This window comes from Manis javanica, chromosome 14, assembly GCF_040802235.1.
Source record: "Manis javanica isolate MJ-LG chromosome 14, MJ_LKY, whole genome shotgun sequence".
Classification (NCBI taxonomy): domain Eukaryota; kingdom Metazoa; phylum Chordata; class Mammalia; order Pholidota; family Manidae; genus Manis; species Manis javanica.
The window spans coordinates 41,888,281-41,912,180 of NC_133169.1; the positions used below are offsets into that span (position 1 = coordinate 41,888,281).

The 23,900-nt window shown below is 37.2% G+C and overlaps 1 protein-coding gene and 1 pseudogene across 2 annotated transcripts; both read right to left on the reverse strand.

Moving 5' to 3' along the window:
* Positions 1–2,161: 2,161 nt before the first annotated feature.
* On the reverse strand, positions 2,162–3,083 carry LOC108393062 (olfactory receptor 2M5-like; annotated as a pseudogene).
* Positions 3,084–13,914: 10,831 nt separating this feature from the next.
* On the reverse strand, positions 13,915–23,103 carry LOC118974046 (olfactory receptor 2M3-like). Of its 2 annotated transcripts, XM_073221629.1 has the most exons (2): positions 23,092–23,103; positions 13,915–14,835 (listed from the first exon to the last, which is right to left on the reverse strand). In XM_073221629.1, exons 1-2 carry the CDS (start codon positions 23,101–23,103, stop codon positions 13,915–13,917), a joined length of 933 nt encoding a protein of 310 aa, XP_073077730.1. The 2 variants fall into 2 exon arrangements, with proteins under 2 accessions (XP_073077730.1, XP_036882947.1); XM_037027052.2 differs by lacking the exon at positions 23,092–23,103 and having other exon boundaries at positions 13,915–14,862.
* Between the last annotated feature and the right edge of the window lie 797 nt (positions 23,104–23,900).

Sequence of the window (23,900 nt, forward strand, 5' to 3'; positions counted from 1 at the left end):
CTGCAAGTGAGTCTGTCCACAGGATTCACAGGCAGGCCTCTTGGAAGTGTCCCAAACCAGTTTGTAATAACTCAAGCTGGTTTTTGAGATCTGTGAGATGGTTGCTGTAAATTCTCACCCCTTTCCCTGTTTCCAACAGCCCAGAATATTCAGCCATGTTTATCATCTCAGTAATCTAAGTAAGTCAAAGAATAAGTGGACCTTTCATGCAATGATGTCCTGGGAGACTGGGGAAGCCATATTCTCACTCTGTTTTCCCTGTCCCCAGTGGAGTATTTTCAAGCCATGTGGATCTCTCTTCGTGCTGAGCTGTGTCCCCTCAGGGGAAGGGTGTCATGGGTAAAATGTAATTGTTCTTATTAATCTATTCTATGTCTATATTCTTGGATTTCTTGGCTTGTTGAGGGTGCTAGAGTCTATCCTATCTCTGGTAAAAACTATGTGGCTTATTCCCTTTATCTGAAGCCTTGGGAAGATGTCTTCTTCAGGTGGCTTTGCCAAGACCTCCTTGTGGGAGGGTAAGGGGGCACCTGAAGACCCTTCCTTACTTAAACTCAATATTGCATATGTTTCTACTCATAGCCTTACATCCTTCAACAATCCCCTCAAACCAAGAGTCCATAAAATAATTTCATAAAGTGGATTTAATCCAATTATTTGACATTAGCAATATTTTCTTACATTTCTGACAGGATTAATAATTGAGATTGCATTTGTATGTGTTTTTTAGATAAAAGTCTGCAACTAATATGGGTGTGTCTGACAGGAAAAATCCCAAACCATCTCCTATGATCTCCATTACCTGGTGTTATTCCCATGATTAGATTATATAATAAGTGAAGAAGATTGTGCATCTTCAATTAAGAACACTGAGTAATCTAAGGGAGATGACTTGGGACTGGAAAGAATTAGCTGGAAGTCTTTATGAGAGGATTTAGACCTTCCTTGAGACAGATTCTCCATATGTTATTCAGTTGCATACAAATAAATTATTTCAACAACCACACGAGTTTGAAATATGACCACAAGCCTCAGATAAAACTGTACAGTACCAGCCTACACCTTAATGCTACATTGTGAATCTTGAGGAGAATATCAAGGTTAGCCATCCTGGGACTCCTGACCAATTCAAACTGTCACATAATAAATTATTGCTATTTAGAGGTGCTAAATTTGTGGTAATTTGTTAGGCAAAAAATAAAACTAACACATTGGGGATGTTGCAATAGGCATATATATATATATATATATATATATATACATACACATATGTGTGTATATATATATATATACACATACATATACATATAGCTTGGCTATTACCATTACAACAATATGGATGGAAATTTCACACATGTTATTTCTTGAAAATATGCAGACTACAGAAAACCAACATTTCTCAACTAAATATATCACATTTTCATAGAATTGCAATATATTACCTGTATAAGGATCAGGATTTCTAAGGATGAAAAATCCAGACTTTGAGGATTCATACTCACATTTCAGTCTCCCATTTATAAGGCTGATGTGTGCATAAGAAGAAAATTCGGGTACTTCCCAGTCCTTTGATGTACCTGAAGGACAATGTCCACTAGATACAGTGCACTGTACCTGTACCTCAATCTTTTCTCTATTCAGTTAAGACAAATTCATTTTCATAATAATCTCAAATTCATAGTTATAACATATAGCTCTATAATGAGCTTTCAAAAAACGATCAATTCAAATTACAATATACTTTGTGGAATTCTCTTTTTTGCCAACATTAAATCTATGACATGTTAAAACACATACTAATTTTAATCAGCATAATCAAACTATGGAGTGTTTTGATGGGGAAATATCTATAATTTGTTAACCAGTATTATTTTTGAAAAGACATAAACTATGTGTTTTTGTTTGCTATAATACACATCCAACAGCCATATAATGAAACGGAACATAAAAAATATGAAATATTTGAAAAATATGCAAATAGGTTTCAGTTTATAAATCTTACATTGTTGCCTATAAAGCTGCAAAGGTGTGTACATATTAAGTACTAAATGATATTTGTGGAATACATAAATTTAAGCATAAATTTACACAAGGTAATACACAAATTTAATAAAGCAAAGAATCTGTTATAGAAAGCAAAGCATAAAGATTATTAAGGGATTCACTCTCCAGACGTGCTCCTCCCCAACACCTTCCTGAATGCCCTGTCCACTTCCTTGTTGCGGAGGCTAAGGGGATTCAGCACTGGGGTGAGGACTGTGTAGAAGGCTGACACTGTCTTGTCCTGGATGGGCCGCATGCATATAAACACAGCAGCTCCAAAGTACATTTCCATGACCATGAGGTGGGAGGAGCAGGTGGCAAAAGCTTTGCGGCGACTCTCCCCAGATCCCATGCAAATGACAGTCAGGAGAACAAGAGCATTGGAGGCAGTGATGACTGCTACGGGGAAGAGAAGCATAACACAGCATATTAATATCATTCTTTCAAACAGCAATGTGTTAGCACATGAGAGTGTGAGAAGGGCAGGGGTATCGCAGAAAAAAATGGGGTATTTCCTGGGCACCACAATAAGGGAAAGACAGTGCAACCGCAACTTAAATAACACCATCAAGAGAGCCAAGAATCCAAGAAGAAGCTACCATAAGACCACAAATTTTCTGGCTCTTGGGAGCTGAGTACCGTAATGGGCGGCAAATGGCCACATAGTGGTCACAGGCCATTGCAGCCAACAGGGAACATTTGGCTCCAAGCAGGGAAACATATAAGAATATCTGGGCTCCACAGCTGGCCAGAGAGATGGACTTGCTGCCTCACAAGTAGCTGAAGGCCATCTTGGGGACAGTGGTGCAGATGAGCATGAGGTCCATGAGGGACAGCTGGCTGAGCAGGAAGTACATGGGGCTGTGGAGGTGTGTGTCCAGGTAGATGAGGAGAATAGTGGCAGTGTTTCCCATGAAGGCCACTGAGAAGATGCCCAGGGCCAGCGAGAAGTGGAAGATGTGGGTGGGGCTGTAATTGAAGATGCCCAGCAGGATGAAGTTGGAGGTGAAGGTCTGAGTCTCCCATGCCATGATGGGTATGCCCACTGTGGAGAGCCCAACATGTGCAGAGTGGCCAAGATTGTGTCGTGGAAATATCAAGGACTTCCCACCTAGGTCACCACATCTACCCAATTGTCTAAGCATGGGGAGATTGATTCTCTGACCATTGATTTTGGTTTTGTTTTGTTTTTAGACTAGGAATATTTCATCTTATTTTTGGTTGAAGTATTTTTTAAATATAAAGTGCATTGTTAACATACATAGTGAGTTAATAAAATAATGAAAATTTTATCATATCATATTATCAATTTAGAGCAACAAGTCAATTCATATGAACAGTTTAGATCATTCCTTCAAATTACTTTGTGATCAGGAAAGACTCATGGTTTTCTGGGAAGTCAATGTCAACTCCATTATGTTTTCCATGGAACTCAGCATATCACACAATAATATAAGTACAAATTCTGTTTGTCAAAGTGCAGAGGGAACCATGTATTCATATTAATGATTTAGGTTTAGTTAAATGTTAGGTAAACAGAAGACATTGAGAAATCAACAATAAGAGGTCAATTAAGTCATAGTTATTCTAATAATGGTGATTTGTAGTGGAAGTAGTTCCTTGTCTATGAGACATGCCCTGTACCTTACTCCATCTCCAAAAATAGGGTGTCCATGAGGCAGTTAATATATGTCATTTTGCTCATAAAGCAGGATAGAGTTCAAAAACACGTTTACTTTGCCTGTTACAGATTATTTTAGCTTTGTGATTTTAGGCAATTAAATGCTCCCATCTTATTTTTCACTCTGTGCTTTGTATATATATATATAGCATCTATTTATAGGATATTATTAAAACTAAAACAGATGATATTTATAAAGTATGAATATTATTAGGAATATAGTTTTACCATATAAGCATTTAAAAAATAATTACTATAGGAAGGGAAAGGTACTATTATTATTTTACATCTAGACTAGTTTATATAAAATTAATTTCTCCCATTTTCTTAACAAGACTTTTTAAGGAGAATTATTTGGCTATATGCTAATATATTTATAATTCTCTATTGTTACATCCATTCCTTTTCCTCTATTTACTTCCAACTGGAAGGGACAAGATGCACTTTTCCTTTCTCCTCTAATATCCTTTAAACAAAATTTGGACATAGGATGCCTCTTCCACCTTTGGGTCATAATCACTTATTCTGTGTACATAACAGCATTTCAGTTAAAACTCAGGTGTTCACTTCCTCCTAAATTTCTGATCAGTTATAAATTCTCTTTACCTAACCCTTTTTTACATTGATGATGCTTATCAAGAAACTCAACCGCCACTATGTGAATAAGTAAAACCTATGCTCCTTGAATTTTCAGCATTTTTTATTCTTCCACTTTTCTTATATACAATTGCTAATTCAATCTTTCTAAAACATTCTTCTATCCTTGTACTGTCTTACCATTATACAAACCACAGAAAATCCTTCAAACATTGCTGACTGCTGAAAGCTCCCTGTGATTTTTCATGTTTCCTGATTGAAATTTATTGCCCAACAGAATATTACCCCATCACTTAGTATAATTTCAATCCTTGTATTTTCTATTCCAGTTTCACATGTTGTTATATTCATGTGGAACTCTGCCTTCTTATGTTTTGAAATATCAATAGTAATACTTTTGGAAAACTCAACATACACCAACTCATCTCCTGAGAATTTGCCGCTTTTTCCCCTTGTACAAAGCAATGTCTCAATCAACTGCGCCCATCCTGGAATGACCCCACAGCAGCAGAGCCCACTTCCTTCAGCTTGAATCTGAAGTGCATGATGAACTGCTCTGTAAGTCAGGGTGCTAGGAGTGTCGCGAAAGCTGGGTAACTCTACTGACCATATACTTTGACCTGTATTTTGTTTTCTTGTTTATCTTTCTGTTCAACCAAGGCCATGTATTGGTGGCATTGAGCCTCACTCCTACTCACAGAACTGGGATCATCTGAGGAACCTGTGTGCCATCCTGCAGGTTGTCATCTGTCCAAACCTCAAAATCAAATCAAATTTCTTTAGAGTAGTTTTTAAAAGAGAAATTGCTTAAGGAAGTGTTATGATCATTTAACACTGTGATGTCCTTGTCCCCATTATTAGCTAATGATAACACCTGACTCTGTAATTAGGCATCAGTTTTGTTCCTGAATAGTTTACATGATCCTTATCTTAACAACAAGCTACAGAATGTCTTAAGTGTATGTCTCTTCAGATTATGTACACATCTATAAAATTGTCCATTCACTTTTGTTCATAGTAGGACCTTCTGTAAGAACAGCACTGTGGGATAGGAGAACTGCCCTAGATTAGCTGATTGCTATTAATGGCAGAAGATCTTGATCAAGTTGAGTTGAGGAACAGTATTAAGTTGCTCATTCCCAGTGGGGAAATGCAATATTTACAATGTAGTAGGTAGAGAGGTTTAGCCTATATATTCTTGTGTTTTTTCCATGTTTAATTTTTCAAGGCGGACATATATAGAAGAAAAAGTTTTATATCATATCATATCATATCATATATCATATCATATCATAACATGTAACCCAATTGCATAAGCTCTCATTCCTTTTACTGCCCTATCACAGGAAACTGTTGTAAATATTTCATGATTGTCAAGATGCTTATTTCTGAGCCCAGTCACCTCAGGTTCCTACACATCAACCTCATGAAAGCAATGTCTTAGTGGAAGTCAGTTATGTGATATTAATAAGAATGTGTTTACTGTTGAATATAATAGCATGAAAAATTAATATAGACACTAGAGCTGTGGACTTAAAAACATAATTCATGCTATTTGTATGCTTTATAAGTTGTATAATAATTTATTAAAAGACTATCCAAACAATACATTCTCATCAAATCCTACATGGTTCAGAAATAACAAACTTTGTTCCCCAAATACTTAAAAAATAGTCTATCATATAATATTAGATAAAAAGTTAGTTCATGTTTGTAGTAAGTACTCACAGGCCACAGGGAGTCAGACATTCTTAGGAAAGGGTGTCTGGGAGCGTGGCCTTGCTGGCCGGGTCAAGGCCGCTCCCACCCGCAGAGCGTGAGACACAGCACGGGGGAAGGAAGGGCGGCCTGCACCGCGGGGAAGCCTCGGAGGAGCCCCGAGCACGGGAGAGGAGAGCGGGACGGGAGCGCGGGCTGGGTGCGCAGGGCGTCTCGGAGCCCCCACAGGTGCCCTGAGAGCTTCGTTCTGTAAGCGGACACCTCACACTCCCACCTCCCACCAAAGGCAGAAAACAGTGTTTATAGATAAGATGGCATGCACCAACTGCCCTTGCTGAGACCTAGAAACTATTCGCATGATCCATCTCTCGCCTTCAGACAGAATCTCCAAATCATCTCACAAAAGGATTGCTGGTGCCTATTGGAACAGTTTATCTGTACTTCTAAAAATCCCTCTTATTTGCATCTGCACCTACTGATGTTATGGATAAGACTAACTTTCTATTCTCACTTCATACAGCACACTACTATAGGTTTTCTAAAAGCACCAAAAAGGTTAAATTCTCAATTGATTGAAATTATCTTCAGAACAATTCTCACCTCCTTACTGATCTTGTGGAGCACGAAAGAAAGTCATCAAACCTCTCTTTTAAGTCACCTGTCCTCCATTTCCCAATACAAACCCCGTGCATTACTTTCACAGGTCCCAAAGGTACAGTACATAAATCTGAGCCTAGGCATTTGCTCAGGAGGTTCTTTTTTCTCTGAATGTCCTTTCTCCTCCACAAACTTTTACCTTTGAAAATCATAGCTGTCCTTCAAGTTCCAACATACGTGAATCTTTTTTCATGCCTCTTCATTCTGCAGATAGCAAGCACTGTCTATACTGAACTTACAGAAGATATGTGGTCTTTGCCTCCATTCTGTACAAAGATTAATCTCATAGACCTTCAAATCAGACAAATCTGGGTTTGCAATCTTGCTCAACACCAACTCCCGTGTCACCAGGCAGGTCGACTAAAGTTTTGTAGATTATTTTTGAATTCCCTCCACCTTTCACAGGGTTGTTGCAAAGACAGAACTAATTCCTTAAAATTACTCATCAAAGTATTTTGAAATTTTCAGCAGTGCATTACAGCCATTGCACACTCTGTTGTCACACCTTACTTGTTTTTATTTTTGTAATACTGCAATAAAACCCACTGTTATTCACCTGTGATTATTTTTGAAAATGTTCTTTTTTAACTAGATGATTTGTTCCTGATTGGTAAACTAATATGCTTCTTTTAGATGCTCTTTATCAAACAGGAGAGGTTTTCACAAAGATGGAGACCATAAGACTCCCATACCTGACTGGAGGCATGAACACATAGCCTAGATCCACTGGGGAGTCTTGCACGGGTTCTTAACTTTGCATATTTTATGTTATCCTAGATCACCCTTACTTAGGATCATCACAGGTATCATTTAATATTCAAACAGAGATGTGAAAAATACACGAGCACATTAATTTTACAGAGAATATGAAGGGAAACATTTCAGACCAACATAAAAATTACTTCCATAAATAAGTAATTTAAAATATCAAAATTCATTATATATATATATATATATATATATATATATATATATATACACACACACATATACACACATATATATGTTTTGGATAAAACATGTTTCCATTTGATTAAACTCCAGAATGCCTTACATATTTTACAATATCATCTTACCTTCTAGAGTTCTTAACAAGATATGACACTGCTTATACAGTAAACGAAAAACCTTTAAATTTCCAGAGAAAATAACTGCCACACATCTTTACTAAGTCAGATATGACTCAATTTTGCATTCCCTGCAGGGAATTCAGTTCCTTGTCTTCAATTACAGTAATGTGCATTATCATCCACTTCTTCTCCTAGGGCCTCATGTAAAATTAGTTTCCAACTTGAAAATATGAATTTTACTGATATGAAGAATCAATTAGAAAGTTCGGTCACCTTGATTCATAATGTAAACTCCCTCCAGTTTTTCCTCTGTCTCCTGGCTCATTCATATGTTAATGACGCCATTTTCACTACTTTTTAAATCACTCATGTTTTCACACTCTATTAACCCTATAGATTGAGAACAACAGGCAGTTGAATTTCTCATTTTCAAATAAAATGAAGAATTCATCATTGTGGTTGGACCTCAGTGCCAGTTCACTAATACTTTCCAACTGGCCAATCAAGTGGTCGTATTTTCGGCATCAGTTGATTTGAGATTTCCATGTGTGAGATGTCACTGCTGTTGCAAATTATTCTTGGAAAGCTCGCCACTTGTGGTTACTCTTCTCTTATCCTGCTGCTAGTTCTCTGATCCTCAAATGGACTGTGTTTTTTTTTTCTTGGGCTAATTTGATTCCCAAGATTTTCAGACAAGTGCCCAGTATTAGACTATTACTATAGCTAAAAACAAATGTTTATGTCAGTGATGATTTCATCTCATTATTCTGTTTTTTAAGATTTATTAAGTATTCTTTCTACTATTCCATATTAATCAGGATCAGGTTTTTTCACATTTTTTTCAAAAATTGTTGTTATTTTTATTGTAATTGTAGCACTTGTAGTTTCCTGAAGATGTTGAGGAAACTATGCTGTCCTAAAACTGCCCAAATCCAGATTTTAACAGGAAAAAATGAAAGATTTTGTGTTTCAGTTACATATGAAGTCACATATATTAGAACACATGTTATACATAGCTAAAAACTAATTCTAAATCACTTGGATAATTTCATAGTTCTGGATCATATAATTAAATCTGTTTAGTATTAATAGCCCTGAAAAAATTTCTGACTTCCAATTTATGTGGAGACATAAATTAAATACCATTAGGTTGCTTTCACAGATGCGAATATTAGAACATGTTTTCAACTGCAGTTCTGAGAATTTTTATCTGTCCCCACACTTGTCATTATTTAGCATTATCCAGCTCATGAAAGTTTTCTAGCCTATTGAGTAAAAGCGATTTTTCATCATTGTTAAATTTTATTAGCCTCATTATTAGTGAAAGTATGCACCCTTTTCCAGTTGAATGCTACTTTGTTTTGTTTCGCAAATTTTTAATATGTGGTGATTACTTGAATATTTTAGTTTTTAGTACTTTCTTGGCTTTAGACATGGAAAATATCTTCTTTCAGTCTATTTCAGTGTGTTAACTTTGGCCATGTCCTTTACTAGATTAATATTCTTAATATTCAAGTAATTAAATAACATTAATCATTTGTTGTCAACTAAATGTGTTTCTGTTTATATGAAATTATTTTATATTCTGTTCAAATAATTCTGTTACATTACATTACACAAATTTATGTATTTAATCTTGAGTCCAGCTTGTATATAGAATCTAAATTTGTTTTTCTATGTATAATAAGGAAGCTTTCTCCATACCACATACAATTATTTGTTGTCATTTGTACATGAATATTTCCTGAATCACATAGTAAGTTTATGTATACTATAAGTTTGGTTTTGAGATCTCATTGGTGTCTCACTGGTCTCTTTATATTTTATTATGCTTACATTGGAATAGCTTTATAAATATATCTTTGTGATATAAGTAAATATATATTAGGAAAATTGCATTGACAAATACTGTCACAGAAATGACACTCTGGGACATCTAAGGCCAGACTATGACTATACTGTGTATTTTACTTTATTCTTTTGAGAATACTTGTTTCTGGATATTTCAATCATGTTATAAACAATCTACTTCCACAATACAGAGGAGAACAATCTAGCCATGTATGGAAACTGTCTGGAGAGAAAGAGTGAGATCTTCAGGCAGCTTCCGACCATGTCGGAATCCTGCTCCTCCGGGTCTGCTGAGAGCCCGGCTGCTCCAGGGTCGGCCACCATGTCACCATATGGGAATCCGAGCTGAGATCTTCCAAATTAAGTCTTCTTGAATTCCTAACTCAGGAACAGGACAGAAAATAAGACTATCATGTTCAGTAAAGCCACTAAGTTTGGGGATGCTTGTTATACAACAGTGGATAATTGGAATGGGAATATTTAATTCTTGACTCTAGCATTTGTTTTGCTTATTTTCTACTACTAGGTTAGATTTTATTTTCATATATTTTGATTATTTGTTAATTTTTTGAGAATTGAGACAAACCAAACATTTGTGAAGATATTATTTTGCATTATAGATACCAAAGTTTGCCCTGCCTAGTGAGACTACTTGGCAACTATTGCATGTTAAAATTATTTGAAGTTTTATAAATGTCTACTGAATAGTAATTTGCATATACCTATGAAGCATCCTGTTCTATGTTTCTCCATTTTTAGTAGATTTTTAATGATAATCTAATTTATGATTTTATGTTATATATTTTTTACATGTCTTATATATTATATTTCATAAATTGCCATACAAGTGTGGGCCAGTTTGGGTCACTAATCATTCTAAGGTTTTATAGTCTATTAGTAGCAAAATTTTCACAATATGCTTTTTTAAAATCACTATTTTTACTGTGCTTTTCCTATATCCTATCTTCCATTTTAACATATTGTTCTTAGTGAATTTAAGCATATTGAATTTAAAATACTAAGAATGCTTTTAGTTTATTTTTTCTCTTTTCACTGAATCTATTATTATTACTCTTCTACATTTAACAAATGAAAAATATCAAAAAATAAAAAGTATTTCAGACAAATCAAAATGCAAGTCAAGTTATGCCATAAGATAGCTAGAGAACTCATTAAACTTTGAAACATAATAATCCTAATATATATTTTTTCTTAGTGGAAAATATGTAAGAAAAAAATGAAATAAAAAACTACCTCAGAAAGTCATAATGGTTGTGATGCAGTTATTCTACCTGTTCAGTGAGTCTTGAAGGATGAATAAAATAAGCATGCAGCTTTTTTTTTTTTCTGAGAGGGCATCTCTCATATTTATTGATTAGGTGATTGTTAACAACAATAAAATTCTGTATAGGGGAGTCAATGCTCAATGCACAAACATTAATCCACCCCCAGCCTAATTCTCTTCAATCTCCAATCTTCTGAAGCGTTTTCTACCTTTATCTTGCATCTACCTACCACTTCAGCATTTTATTTAAAAAAATAACAATAATAATAATAATAAAGGGAGAAATGTGGGATTCACATGCAGCTTTTTGAGTAGACAAAAGTCAACTTTTTGGGATAAATATGAAGGAGCTCAGCTGATGGACTGTATGGTCAGAGTACATAAGCTTCATAAGAAATTTGTGAAATTGTGCCAAATTGTCTTCCAAAATGGATCTACCATTTTGTATTCCACCAGCACTGGATTTCCAGTAGATCCACGTCCTTCCAGTGTCCTCCCATTCCACAAATGGTAAGAGTGGTTAGCTCTGCCTTTTGTTGAAAAGAGTTTTGAGGAAATAGTCCCTAATGTCCTTTAAGAAATGGACTGGGTATGAACAATCCAAGAAGCCTGTAGTAAACACTGTCAACACCATCATCAAATTTATTCAAAATTATTTCTCCATGACACTTCACACACATTTTGCAAGATATATAGAGACATAAACATGCTAAAGTTAAATTCTATGTGAATTAGAAATCTACACGGTGGGCCTCAGTGAGAATCAGGTGGAGGGTGGAGTGCTCACACTGATTTTACTGTAGTGAGGCCTCAAACTCACATCCCAACCAAACTTTTCAGGGTTAGTCTAGATGTACAAAATTTTAACTTTTTGTAGTCTTAGAAGAATATAGGACTATTTCCACATTCTGTTCTTACTAGAAGCTTTGTTTTAAAATTATTAGTCAGAAAAATGAGGTGATAAATAGTATCCTGAGTTGATCACCCTGTATATTTTCCAATCCCAGTGGTGAAAATACATACCCCTGTCCTACCCTTCTTCAGCTAACTCCCAAATCAGTAAAAATATTTGATGTCAAATATGTCTTTAATAAAGGGTAAAGGTAAATATGTATTTGATGGACATACATAAATTAAAGACATGGGAACACATGATAGAAAGGAAGCCACCTTCCCCTTCCAGACCTGGGGTCGCAGCACTGCCCTCAGGAGGCAGTGGCAGTCAGGCACTCAGGATGCATTGGCTGGTGCGCTCTTTGCACATTTGCTTTTCTAGCTCCCCCACATTTTCTACGGAATGCCAACAACTGCCGTGTATAAAGAGGTTCTTGCCCCCTCCCTGCTAGGTCTCCGTATCTAAGATCTCCGGCAGAGATCCTCTTCAGGCGACTCTACCAAGACCTCCTTGAGGAAAGGGGTGAAAACTTGAAGACAGTTTTACCTACTTGGACTCAATACCTGGTACTTTTCTACTCCTAGCCTTACCTTCAACCCTAAAGTCCATAAATTTCTAAACGTTGAAATAATTCAGTGAGTCATAAGGACATTGCCATTGTTTCCTCACAATCCTGCAGGAAAAGTTGCAATTGCATTTTAACATCCTTCATAGCTAGGAATCTGTATGTTATCTGGGTGTGGGTGGTAGCCAGAATTCTAAATGTTTCCTGTGATCTATTTCCCTGGCCTTTCTCCTATAGTTAGATTATTCTCTGAGGAAAGAGTAAAGTGACTGTGCAGGTATAGTTAAGATCCCAAATCAGTTAATTTAGAGTAATCTCAGAGAGATGCTCTTAAGTTGACTTGATGTAACTAGTCAGTAGACCTTTGAAAGAGGCCTTAGGCCTACCCTAAGGTCAGAGGAACTTTCCTACTGGCCTTAAAGAAATCAGCTAATGTGAGTTACTCATGTGCAAATGAATGTATGATTTCAACAGCCACACGAACTTGCCCTGAGCCATCACCTGAATTGGTGACTGGACACACCTTAGTCAGAATGCCCAGGTTAGCCATCCACAGTCTCTACCCTTTCCTACTCTAATATAATGAACAGATCCTGTTGAGAACCCCAAATTTGTGTTCATTTGTTGGGCAGCAAAGGAAAACTAATCCAATGATGATTTACAACAGGGTCTTAAGAGAACAGTTAAGGTTCATATTCAGGCATAATGGTTGTTCCTCATAAAAATACAAGAATCTCCAGAATTGCACTAAATTTCATATAAACATCATTAGAAAAATATCTGTACTGAAGCCACACATGTGATTTATAAAAAATCCAGACATCAGAGAAACTAGGATTTTCTAAACACAAATTCTTCCATGAAATTACACAACCTGGATAAGCATCAAGATGTGGAAGGATTAAAAAATCCAGGCATTAGGATTCATATTCACTTTTCATTCTCCCAAGTATAAGGTTGGTATCCATACAAAAAGGAAGCTCCCCAACCTGTATGCTCCCGACGTGGATATCTTGAAGGAAGACAGTGACCATTAAATTAGACTCAATAAGCCAACCAGCAACTAACGCTATTTTTCTCTATTTGGGTAAAGCATATTAATTTGCATAATAACTTTACAAATATGTTTGTATATAATTACTATGGTCAATCATTTTAACAAATTGATCAATCCAAGGTATGATGTTGGACTCAGGGGAATTCTTCGGTTGGCCACATGCAAAACTAACATATGTTACAAAACAGACCACTTATCAGTACTCCATTTAATTATATATTCTGTGATACTGTGGTGGTTAAATACCTCTAATTTGTTAACTGGTATTGTATAAAACAAAGTATTTGTCATCCTGCAGCAAATGTTTACTTACAACCATACACTGAATTTTCCATCACAAAAGAAATACAATATTTAAGCAAATGATTATATGCCGTTTTCCATTTTCTAAGTCTTTGCGTTTGTCAAGAATATTTTGGATGCTTAATTGTATCATTTAATTGCATAAACTTAAGCATAAAGCAAACAGGGCAGAAGAAAGTCACTTAGGCAATTCACTCTCCAGACTTGCCCCTCCCCAACAGCATCCTGAATGCCCTGGCCACTTCCTTATTGCGGAGGCTGTAGATGAGGGGATTCAGCATGGGAGTGAGGATGGTGTAGAAGGCTGATACCATCTTGTCCTGGGTGGGGGAACGATCAGAAACGGGCCGCATGTATATGAACATGGCAGCTCCATAGTACATTCCCACCACCATGAGGTGGGAGGAGCAGGTGGCAAAAGCTTTGCGGCGACTCTCCCCAGATCCCATGTGAATGACGGCCAGGAGAACATGAGCATAGGAGGCAGTGATGACTGCTACAGGGAAGAGAAGCATAATAACACAGCATATGAACATTAACCTTTCAAATAGCGATGTGTTAGTGCATGAAAGAGTGAGAAGAGCAGGAACATCACAGAAAAAATGGGGTATTTCCTGGGCACCACAATAAGGGAAAGACAATGCAACTATAATGACAATTATACCATCAAGAGAGCCAACAATCCAGGAAGAAATAACCATGAGACCACAGATTTTATGGCTCATGAGAGTTGAGTACCGTAATGGGTGGCAAATGGCCACATAGCGGTCATAGGCCATTGCAGCCAACAGGAAACATTCGGCTCCAAGCAGGGAAACATAGAAGAATATCTGGGTTCCACAGCTGGCCAGAGAGATGGACTTCCTGCCTGACAAGTAGTTGAAGGCCATCTTGGGGACAGTGGTGCAGATGAGCATGAGGTCCATGACGGACAGCTGGCTGAGGAGGAAGTACATGGGGGTGTGGAGGTGTGTGTCCAGGTAGATGAGGAGAATCATGGCAGTGTTTCCCATGAAGGCCACTGAGAAGATGCCCAAGACCAGCGAGAAGAGGAAGATGTGGGTGGGGCTGTAATTGAAGATGCCCAGCAGGATGAAGTTGGAGGTGAAGTTCTCATTCTCCCATGCCATGATGGGTATGCCCACTGTGGAAAGTACAGCATGTGAGAAATGGCCAAGATTGTGTCATGTAAATATCAAGGACTTCCAGCCTAGATCACCGCACCTACAATATTATCTTTTGTCAATTGTAGAATAGTAATATTGATGGTTATTTTTAGTTTGATATGATTTTTAAATATAGAGTACATAGTTAACAGACATCGAGTTTCATCATTAGAACATAGGAGGCTTCTCAAAAGGCATACAATATAATTATATCACACAGTCAGTTCAAGCACCAAGCAAGGATTACCCCTTCAGAAATACACTAAGAGTCATAAGAACACTCATGAATTTTTGGTCAATGAGATTTTTCATTATCATTTTCCATGGAACTTAACATATCACCCTATGATACTAAAAATATTATCAAAGTATAAAAAGAAACATGTACTCAAGGAAATGAGATAGGATTAGTAAAATGTCAGGTAAACAGAAGGCCCTGAGAAATCATCAATCATAAATCCATTACATAATACTTATTACTAATAACGATTGTGTTGGAAATGGTCAATATGCCCATCCCTCACTCCATCTCTGTAAATTAGGTACAATCATGAGACATTCTGGAATAGGCCATTTTCCTGGAAAAGTGGGCCAAAGGAAGGTGAAAGACCATAGTTCAAACACCTGGAACAAATTATCTTTCTGTGTGATTTTAGACAATTCCTCCAAGCTTAATTTCTACTTTTATTTTGAAAATGCCTATATTGTAGGATTCTATTAAAACTAACTGAAATCACACAATTATAATACATGAAAAATACCTGGAATATAGTTTATACCATATAAATATTTTTAACTGATAAATATTTTTTCCTATTTTAACTTGAAACTATTCAAATTTATATAGAATTAATCTCTTCCATTTCATTAGCAAAACTCTTTCAGGGGATTTCTTCCTCTACACAGTAGTTTATTTTAGATTTTCTATTTTTATACCCATTTCTTTTCTCTCTCTCTCATGCTGCTCTCCTCAGTGGTTCTGGCACCGACCGGCTCCCTTTCTTTTCCTGAGGTCTTTCCCTCCTCTGAGTGCAGTTTAGAGAAGCGTGCCTGGTATTTTGGCTCTAGGCTTTGATCCATATGGTTCTGCCAAATTTATTCAACAGAAATTCTGTTTTAAAACATGATATTATTATGTATTACTTTACTGTTTTGTATTAATGTCTAGGAAAAGCAATCATGTTAGCCTAATGCCATCTAAAATGCCCATATGATATTAGATTTAAAATCAGTTAAACTGATGAATATGTTATCATGCAAATAAGTGTGAAAAATGTTTGAAATTAACATCACTGATTTTTCAATGCATTCAAAAGTATTTCAGCTAATGTATGCATTATTTATTGTCTAACAAAATAGGTATGTGATTAAGACTTATTTCATGCTTCTAATTATTAATGACAAGTCATTTTGCCATAGTTTTATATGTGAATGAATTACTTAAAATAAATGAAATAATAATGAAACAAATGTCTATGGAATATAAACATTGTTGCACATTTATTTCTGTCTTCTGATATACTCAGTTTTATATTTATTAATTTTGTTAGGAATGGCTTAGGCATAATATACCAATTTTATGGTACTGTCTCCAGATATTTGTACATACTTCACATGAAAGTGAAACATACATATAACAAGTATTTTGAGGAAATTCATCTGAAATGATAAAATTTTAAACATGTCTAATCCTGTGTGAGTACCACACTGATCAAAATATGGATGGTTTCCAAAGAATTTTCTCATTTCATAATCACCCTTTAGATGTAACCTATAGTTTAATATCTGTCTCTCAGGCTTGCAGTTTTCCTGTTAATGATTTCATGTAGATCGTAGGGAGTGTTGCCTCTTCTGTAGACAGAAATGGGTCCCACTGCACCCTGATCTTACCCTTTGCATCTGCCCAGTCACTGGCTCGGCTTGCCTCTGCTTTGGGACACGCCCACAAAGCTCGGACCCCGTGTGTGTGTGCAGGCTGCTCCCTTCTTGAGCCTCTTCCTCAGCCAAGTCCCTCGCTGCTCTCAGACCCTCCCTTAAGTGCTTTCCACCCATGAAGCCCTCATGGCCTCTCTCTGGATATGCTGCCTGCCCAGACCCTTTTTCTTCCTTCTCAGTATTTTCCCCATCGAATACCATAGACATTCATCTGGTTTTTTGACTGTCTCACCTCATTAGGATGCACATTCCTTGTGAGACGTTAACGAGCCACCTTCAATAGATCCGTGGTGAATCCTGCATGTTCATGATAGGAAATGCTGTGTGTTTTCTTTCATCGTTCAGATGCCCTCCTCTCTGCTCAAGCGCCCCCACCCCAGCAGAGGCAATGGCTGGTTTGGGGCTGTGCATCACGTGTGGTCCATAATGACTGACCAAACCTTACACTGTGGCTGTGGGAACGAACTGCTGATGTGGAGGGACAAGTGCCAAAAGGAGAACAGCTTTCCTGGGCTGCTTCCATGTGTCTACAAGCCACGGCACAACAGGAGGTCTGATCGGTTTGATTCCAACAGATTTGGGGTGACTCTGTTTCTGGTAAATATTTCCTTCTGATTGCACTTCTTGCGGAAGTAGGGAAGGGAAGGACCGCGGGGCTCACATCTCCAGCTTTTACAATAAAATCATGCACTTAACCTCCCTTTCAAAGCTGTATTTTACTCCATCACCCATTCTTCCCAGGGGAGTTGAAGACACTCTGAACCCTTGTGTGAAGAATGTCTCTTCCAAGCTCCCTCTTCCATTCACATATTTGTGCTGGGACTTAGTTTTATTTATCAATCATTTGCATGTTCTCCAACTCTAATAATGTGTTGAAGTCTCTAATATGCTAAATACTTCTTACCATAATGATTGTGGAAAGCATTCCTCATTGAATTCTCAATAACCAAAAGCCTGTCTCTAAAGTTTAAAATGTAACTTTATATTTGTACCTATCATATTGCATTGTAATAGTCATTTAAATTGTTTTTTAAAAACTTTAAAAAATCCTCTTCATTCTTGCACAACAGTGCATTATATGCAACCCTCCAAAACTAAAATCTTTAGACATCAATTGAAATTTAAACTCATTATGATTTTCCATGCTTATTGACTGAAAATTTCTGCTCAGCAGAAAATTGCTGCATCATTTGAGTCAGTAAAATCATAGTCCATCTAGAGGACACTAACAAATGAAAACTCATCCCATGCTCTTAGCTAGGAAGAATTAATGTTGTCAAAATGGCCACCCTGCCCAAAGCAATCTACATATTCAATGCAATCCCTATCAAATTACTAACAGCATTCTTCAATGAACTGGAAAAAATAGTTCAAAAATTCATATGGAACCACCAAAGACCCCGAATAGCCAAAGCAATCCTGAGAAGGAAGAATAAAGTGTGGGGGACCTCGCTCCCCAACTTCAAGCTCTACTACAAAGCCACAGTAAACAAGACAATTTGGTCCTGGCACAAGAACAGAGCCACAGACCAATGGAACAGAAGAGAGACTCTAGACATTAACCCAAACATATATGGTCAATTAATATTTGATAAAGGAGCCATGGACATACAATGGGGAAATGACTGTCTTTTCAACAGATGGTGCTGGCAAAACTGGAGAGCTACATGTAGGAGAATGAAATTGGACCATTGTCTAACCCCATATACAAAAGTAAATTCAAAATGGATCAAAGACCTGAATGTAAGTCATGAAACCATAAAACTCTTAGAAAAAAACATAGGCAAAATCCTCTTAGACATAAACATGAATGACCTCTTCTTGAACATATCTCCCCAGGCAAGGAAAATAACAGCAAAAATGAACAAGTGGGACTATATTAAGCTGAAAAGCTTCTGTACAGCAAAAGACACCATCAATAGAACAAAAAGGTACCCTACAGTATGGGAGAATATATTTGTAAATGACAGGTCCTATAAAGGCTTGATGTCCAAAATATATAACGAGCTCACCCATCTCAACAAACAAAAAACAAATAATCCGATTAAAATATGGACAGAGGAACTGAAAAGTTCTCCAAAAAAGAAATACAGATGGCCAACAGACCCATGAAAAGATGCTCCCGATCGCTAATTATCAGAGAAAAGCAAATTTAAACCACAATGAGGTATCACCTCACACCAGTAAGGATGGCTGCCATCAAAAGAGAAACAACAACAAATGTTGGCAAGGTTGTGGAGAAAGGGGAACCCTCTTACACCGCTGATGGGAACATAAATTAGTTCAACCATTGTGGAAAGCAGTGTGGAGGTTCCTCAAAATGCTAAAAATAGACTTACCATTTGACCCAGGAATTCCACTCCTAGGAATTTACCCTAAGAACGCAGCACTCAAATTTGAAAAAGACAGATGCACGCCTATGTTTATCGCAGCAGTATTTACAATAGCCAAGAATTGGAAGCAACCTAAGTGTCCATCAGTAGATGAATGGATAAAGAAGATGTGGTACATATACACAATGGAATATTACTCAGCCATAAGAAGAAAAACCTACAATTTGCAACAACATGGATGGAGCTAGAGGGTATTATGCTCAGTGAAATAAGCCAAGTGGAGAAAGAGAAATACCAACTGATTTCACTCATCTGTGGAGTATAAGAACAAAGGAAATCCTGAAGGAACAGTACAGCAGCAGAATCACAGAACCCAACAATGGACTAACAGGTACCAAAGGGAAAAGGACTGGGGAGGATGGGTGGCTTGGGAAGGATAAGGGGGGGGAGAAGAAAGGGGGTATTACAATTAGCATGCATAATGGGGGGTGGGAGAAAGGGGAGGGCTGTACAACACAGAGAAGAAAAGTAGTGATTGTACAACATTTTGCTATGCTAATGGATAGTGACTGTAAAGGGGTTTGTTAGGGGGACCTGGTCTAGGGGAGGGCCTAGTAAACATAATATTCTTCATGTTAGTGTAGATTAATGATAACAAAAAAAAAGAAAGGAAAGTGGGATTACTCCCTGATAAGATAAAACTAACTGTAAAACAATGATTAAGGCATGCTTTAAATACCCTTAATTTTGATCATTTGAAGGGTGTCAGATGATGAGCTATGGAAGTACATTTTTCTGATAATATTCCTTTCTCTTAAAAAAAAAATCAGTTCCTGTGTGGTGATCTCCAATAAGTTCTTCAAAATGATATAAAGGGCATATCAAAGTGTGGGCAAAGGGTTTGTTTGTGTTTATACAGAGGATCAAAGCCTAATTTGGCTACCCAGAAAACAACTTAAGAGATGATATGAAGAACTTCCAACATCAACATTCTCTGGAAGAGTCATTCCAGAAGATGATCATCAAAAAACTTCAACAAAGATCCTGGCACTGTTGCAGTTGTAGCTGCATTCATCCCACCGGTTTCTGGAAATGCCATGGGAATGAAGAAGGTGATATCTAAGCTTGCCTGTCCATACAGTAAAACAACAAATTTGACTGGATCTATACTGCTGGAACTCAATGAAGAATTAGGAGAAGTGCAAGTTGCGGCACTCCAAAATCTTGCGACTACAGACTATCTACTGTTTAAAGAACATATGGGATGTGAACAGTTCCCAGGAATGTGTTGTTTTAATTTGTCTGATATTTCTCAAACTATTCAAATTTAGTTAGATAATATCCATCATATCATTGATAAGTTTTCACAAATGCCTAGGGTGCCTAACTGGTTTTCTTGCTTTAACTGGAGATGGCTGGTAATTGTAGGTCTGCTTTGGTTATGTAGCTGTATTCCTATTATGTTAATGTGTGTACGCAATTTAATTAGTAGTTTAAAACCTATACATGCTTTATGTACTCTACAAGAAGATGTCAAAGAAATAATCAGTCTTCCCATGTTTTCTTCCGTCTGCTACTTCTATAGCTTTTCTTGTTACTTCCTAATTACAACCCTTAAGTAGAATTCGTGCCTCATAACGAAATTACTGTGTATCATAATTCTTCCAAGTGGTAAAGATACCTCAAGACAAATGCTTGGCATAAAAGCCACAGGGCATAAGTCTGCAAAGAATTAAAAAGCCAACCTTTTCAAACAATATTGCTTCTCTCTCACTTACCAAATTTATATTTCCCTGTATGGCCCTGGAAGATGACTGGTTAGCCAGAGATGGGTAAGGTTCCTCAAGGGAGGAACAACCTAAGACAGGCACAGTCGCAGGGGGACCATCAGGTGAGAAATTGGGGATCAACAGAGGTGAGGCTTAGAACCCCACCCACCCTGTTTTGAGAGAAATCTTCTGCATCCGTGGATGTTTTGTTGCCCTTGTCTAGCTTGGAGTAATACTTAGTCTATAGGCACAGACCTGATCTTCTACATATGCCCTCTTACAGCACTAAACTATGTTTTTTACCTTTATCTTGCATCTATCTACCACTTCAGCATTTTATTAATAATAATAATAATAATAATAATAATAATAATAAGGGAGAAATGTGGGATTCACATATAAATTAAGTATAAAAATCAAAAAAATATTCATATTTGACCTGATTGTCTATAGTTCATAATGCGTTCCTGTGATGACTCACCTTGCACTGTTCACCATGTAAGAACTTACTCACTTTGTAAGAATTTGTTCACCATGTAAAAACTTGCTCGTTATGCTTCAGAAGATTGGAGACTGTTGAGAATTAGGCTTGGGGTTGATTAATGATTGTCCATTAAGTCCCCTATACAGAATTTTATTGTTGTTAACAACCATTTGATCAATAAATATGAGAGATGCCCTCTCAAAAAAAAGAATAGACTAACAGTTACCAAAGGGAAAGGGACTGGGGTGGATGGGTGGGAAGGGACGGATAAGGGGGGAGGGAAGAAAGGGGGCCTTATGATTAGAATGTGTAATGTAGTGGGGGCATAGCGAGGGATGTGCAACACCGAGAAGACAAGTAGTGATTCTACAGTATCCTACTATGCTGATGGACAGTGACAGTAATGGGGTTTGTGAGGGGGGGACTTGGTGAAGGGGGGAGCTTAGTAAAAATAATGTTCCTCATGTAACTGTAGATTAATGATACAAAAAAATCATAGTCCATCTATAAGCACTATGTATGTGATATTTGTCTTCTCTCATGTCTTTAGGTTGATTTCTCTCACATCCTATGCTTTGAAATATAAATGCTACCTAAGATGAATGAAAAGTGAATATACATCACTTCTTGAATATTTGCCACCTTTATTCTTTTCTAAGGTTAGAATTCAGCAATTGTGCAGCATCCTTGAATCATACAGAGTATCAGGTTCCTCAGCCTTTTCACCTGGACTTAAATTATATAATTAAGTAGTCTTTAAATGAGGCGATGAGGAGTGCCACGGAAGCTGTGGAGCCTGCAGAACTCCACGGATTCCACGGAGCCGGTGCTGATTTGACCTGTATTTGCCTTCCTGTTTATTCTGTCTGACCAAGGCCATGTACTACTGCTGAGCCTCAGTCCTACTCACACATCTGGGGTCATCTGGGGACGTGTATGTGCAGCCATCTGGCCTCCACACTAACTTTGATTGGAGTAGCTTTTAAAGGAACAATTTATTAAGGGAGTGCTGTGATCAATTAGCACTGGGCAGCCCTTGTCCCCATAATTAACCTTGTAATTAGGTCTCATTTGCCACCCAAGATTTTGCTCACGGTACCACTTCACAATGAATGTAATTCAAAACACTCTGGTGTATTTTAGTACTATGTCTCGTCAAGATCTGTGCACATAAGCAAAAACATCCCTTTATTCAGTCCATTATCAGAACCCTCTTGACAAATAGCAATGTGAGACAGTCAAACTAATCAAGAAGACTATAGGTTCCAAGATTTCATAGGGTTTTGATCAGTGTGAGGCACAGATTTGAACTATTATCTCTCCATAGAGCAAAGCAGTGTTTAAGCACAGTGGTGAGAAAGTGGATGCAATGCAGTCTTCTGGTTTATCCACAGTTTCTTATTCAAGCTGAGCATGAATAGAAGGAGACATGGATATTATATTTGATTATGCCATGTTGTGTTATCTAACTTTATATCAAAATAAGTACCACAAACTCCATTTCCTTTGCTGCTGTCTCACAGGGAACTAGGATGAGCAGTGCCTCGTTGTTGTCAAGACACTTATTTCCGAATGCAGTACACTCAGGGGCCTCCAAGCGTAAACGGAGCCTCAGTCTGCTGCCCTTCGGAAAGGCTCATCAAAGTATTGAATGAAAAACTCACTTTATTTGTATCTGCACCCACACACTCATATTACAGATATGACTAACTTTCTGTTTTCCTTTATATCTTACACACTTCTTTGGGATTTTCCCAAAGCATCATGGGATTGTATCACTTGAAAATAAAATTCTCCAATGGTTCAAATTATTTGTAGAACAGCCTTCCATTTATTTATTGATCTTTAGTGAGGTATTGCAGAAAATCATTCAAGCCTTTATTCCCGGATATCCATTCTCCATTTCCCAGGACAAACTCTGTCACTTTTACTTACAGGTTCCAAAGATACAGCTTACGCATCTTCTCAGGAGGCTTCCCTTCCTAGAATGTCTCTTTCTTTCTCATCCACAATCCTTTTCCTTTGTAAATCATTTTTTCTTTCCTTCAAGTTCCAACACACATGCCCCTTTCTTCACATGTCTTTATTCATCCTGTAGATGCAAACTCTGCATATAATGAACTTCTGGAAGGTGTGTGCCTCTGCCTATATTCTTTAAAATGGGTACTATTATGAACCTTCAGATGAGATAAACCAGGGTTTGCAATCTTGCTATACCACCAACTTCTGTATCAGCAGGCAGGATAATTAATCTCTGTGCAATTATTTCATCTCTCCACCACTTTTTAGAGGGTCATTACAAAAGTGTGTTATCATGATGTTCTCATCGAAGCACTTGTATCACAGTGCATATTCATTAGATGAATAATACCTTCATTGTATATATCTTGTAATGCTTTTTTTGCAATCTTGCAGCAAGCTGCACTTTTATTCACATGTAATTATTTTTTTAAGTATTCTTTTTTCCTTACTAGGTTGTTGGTTTCTGAT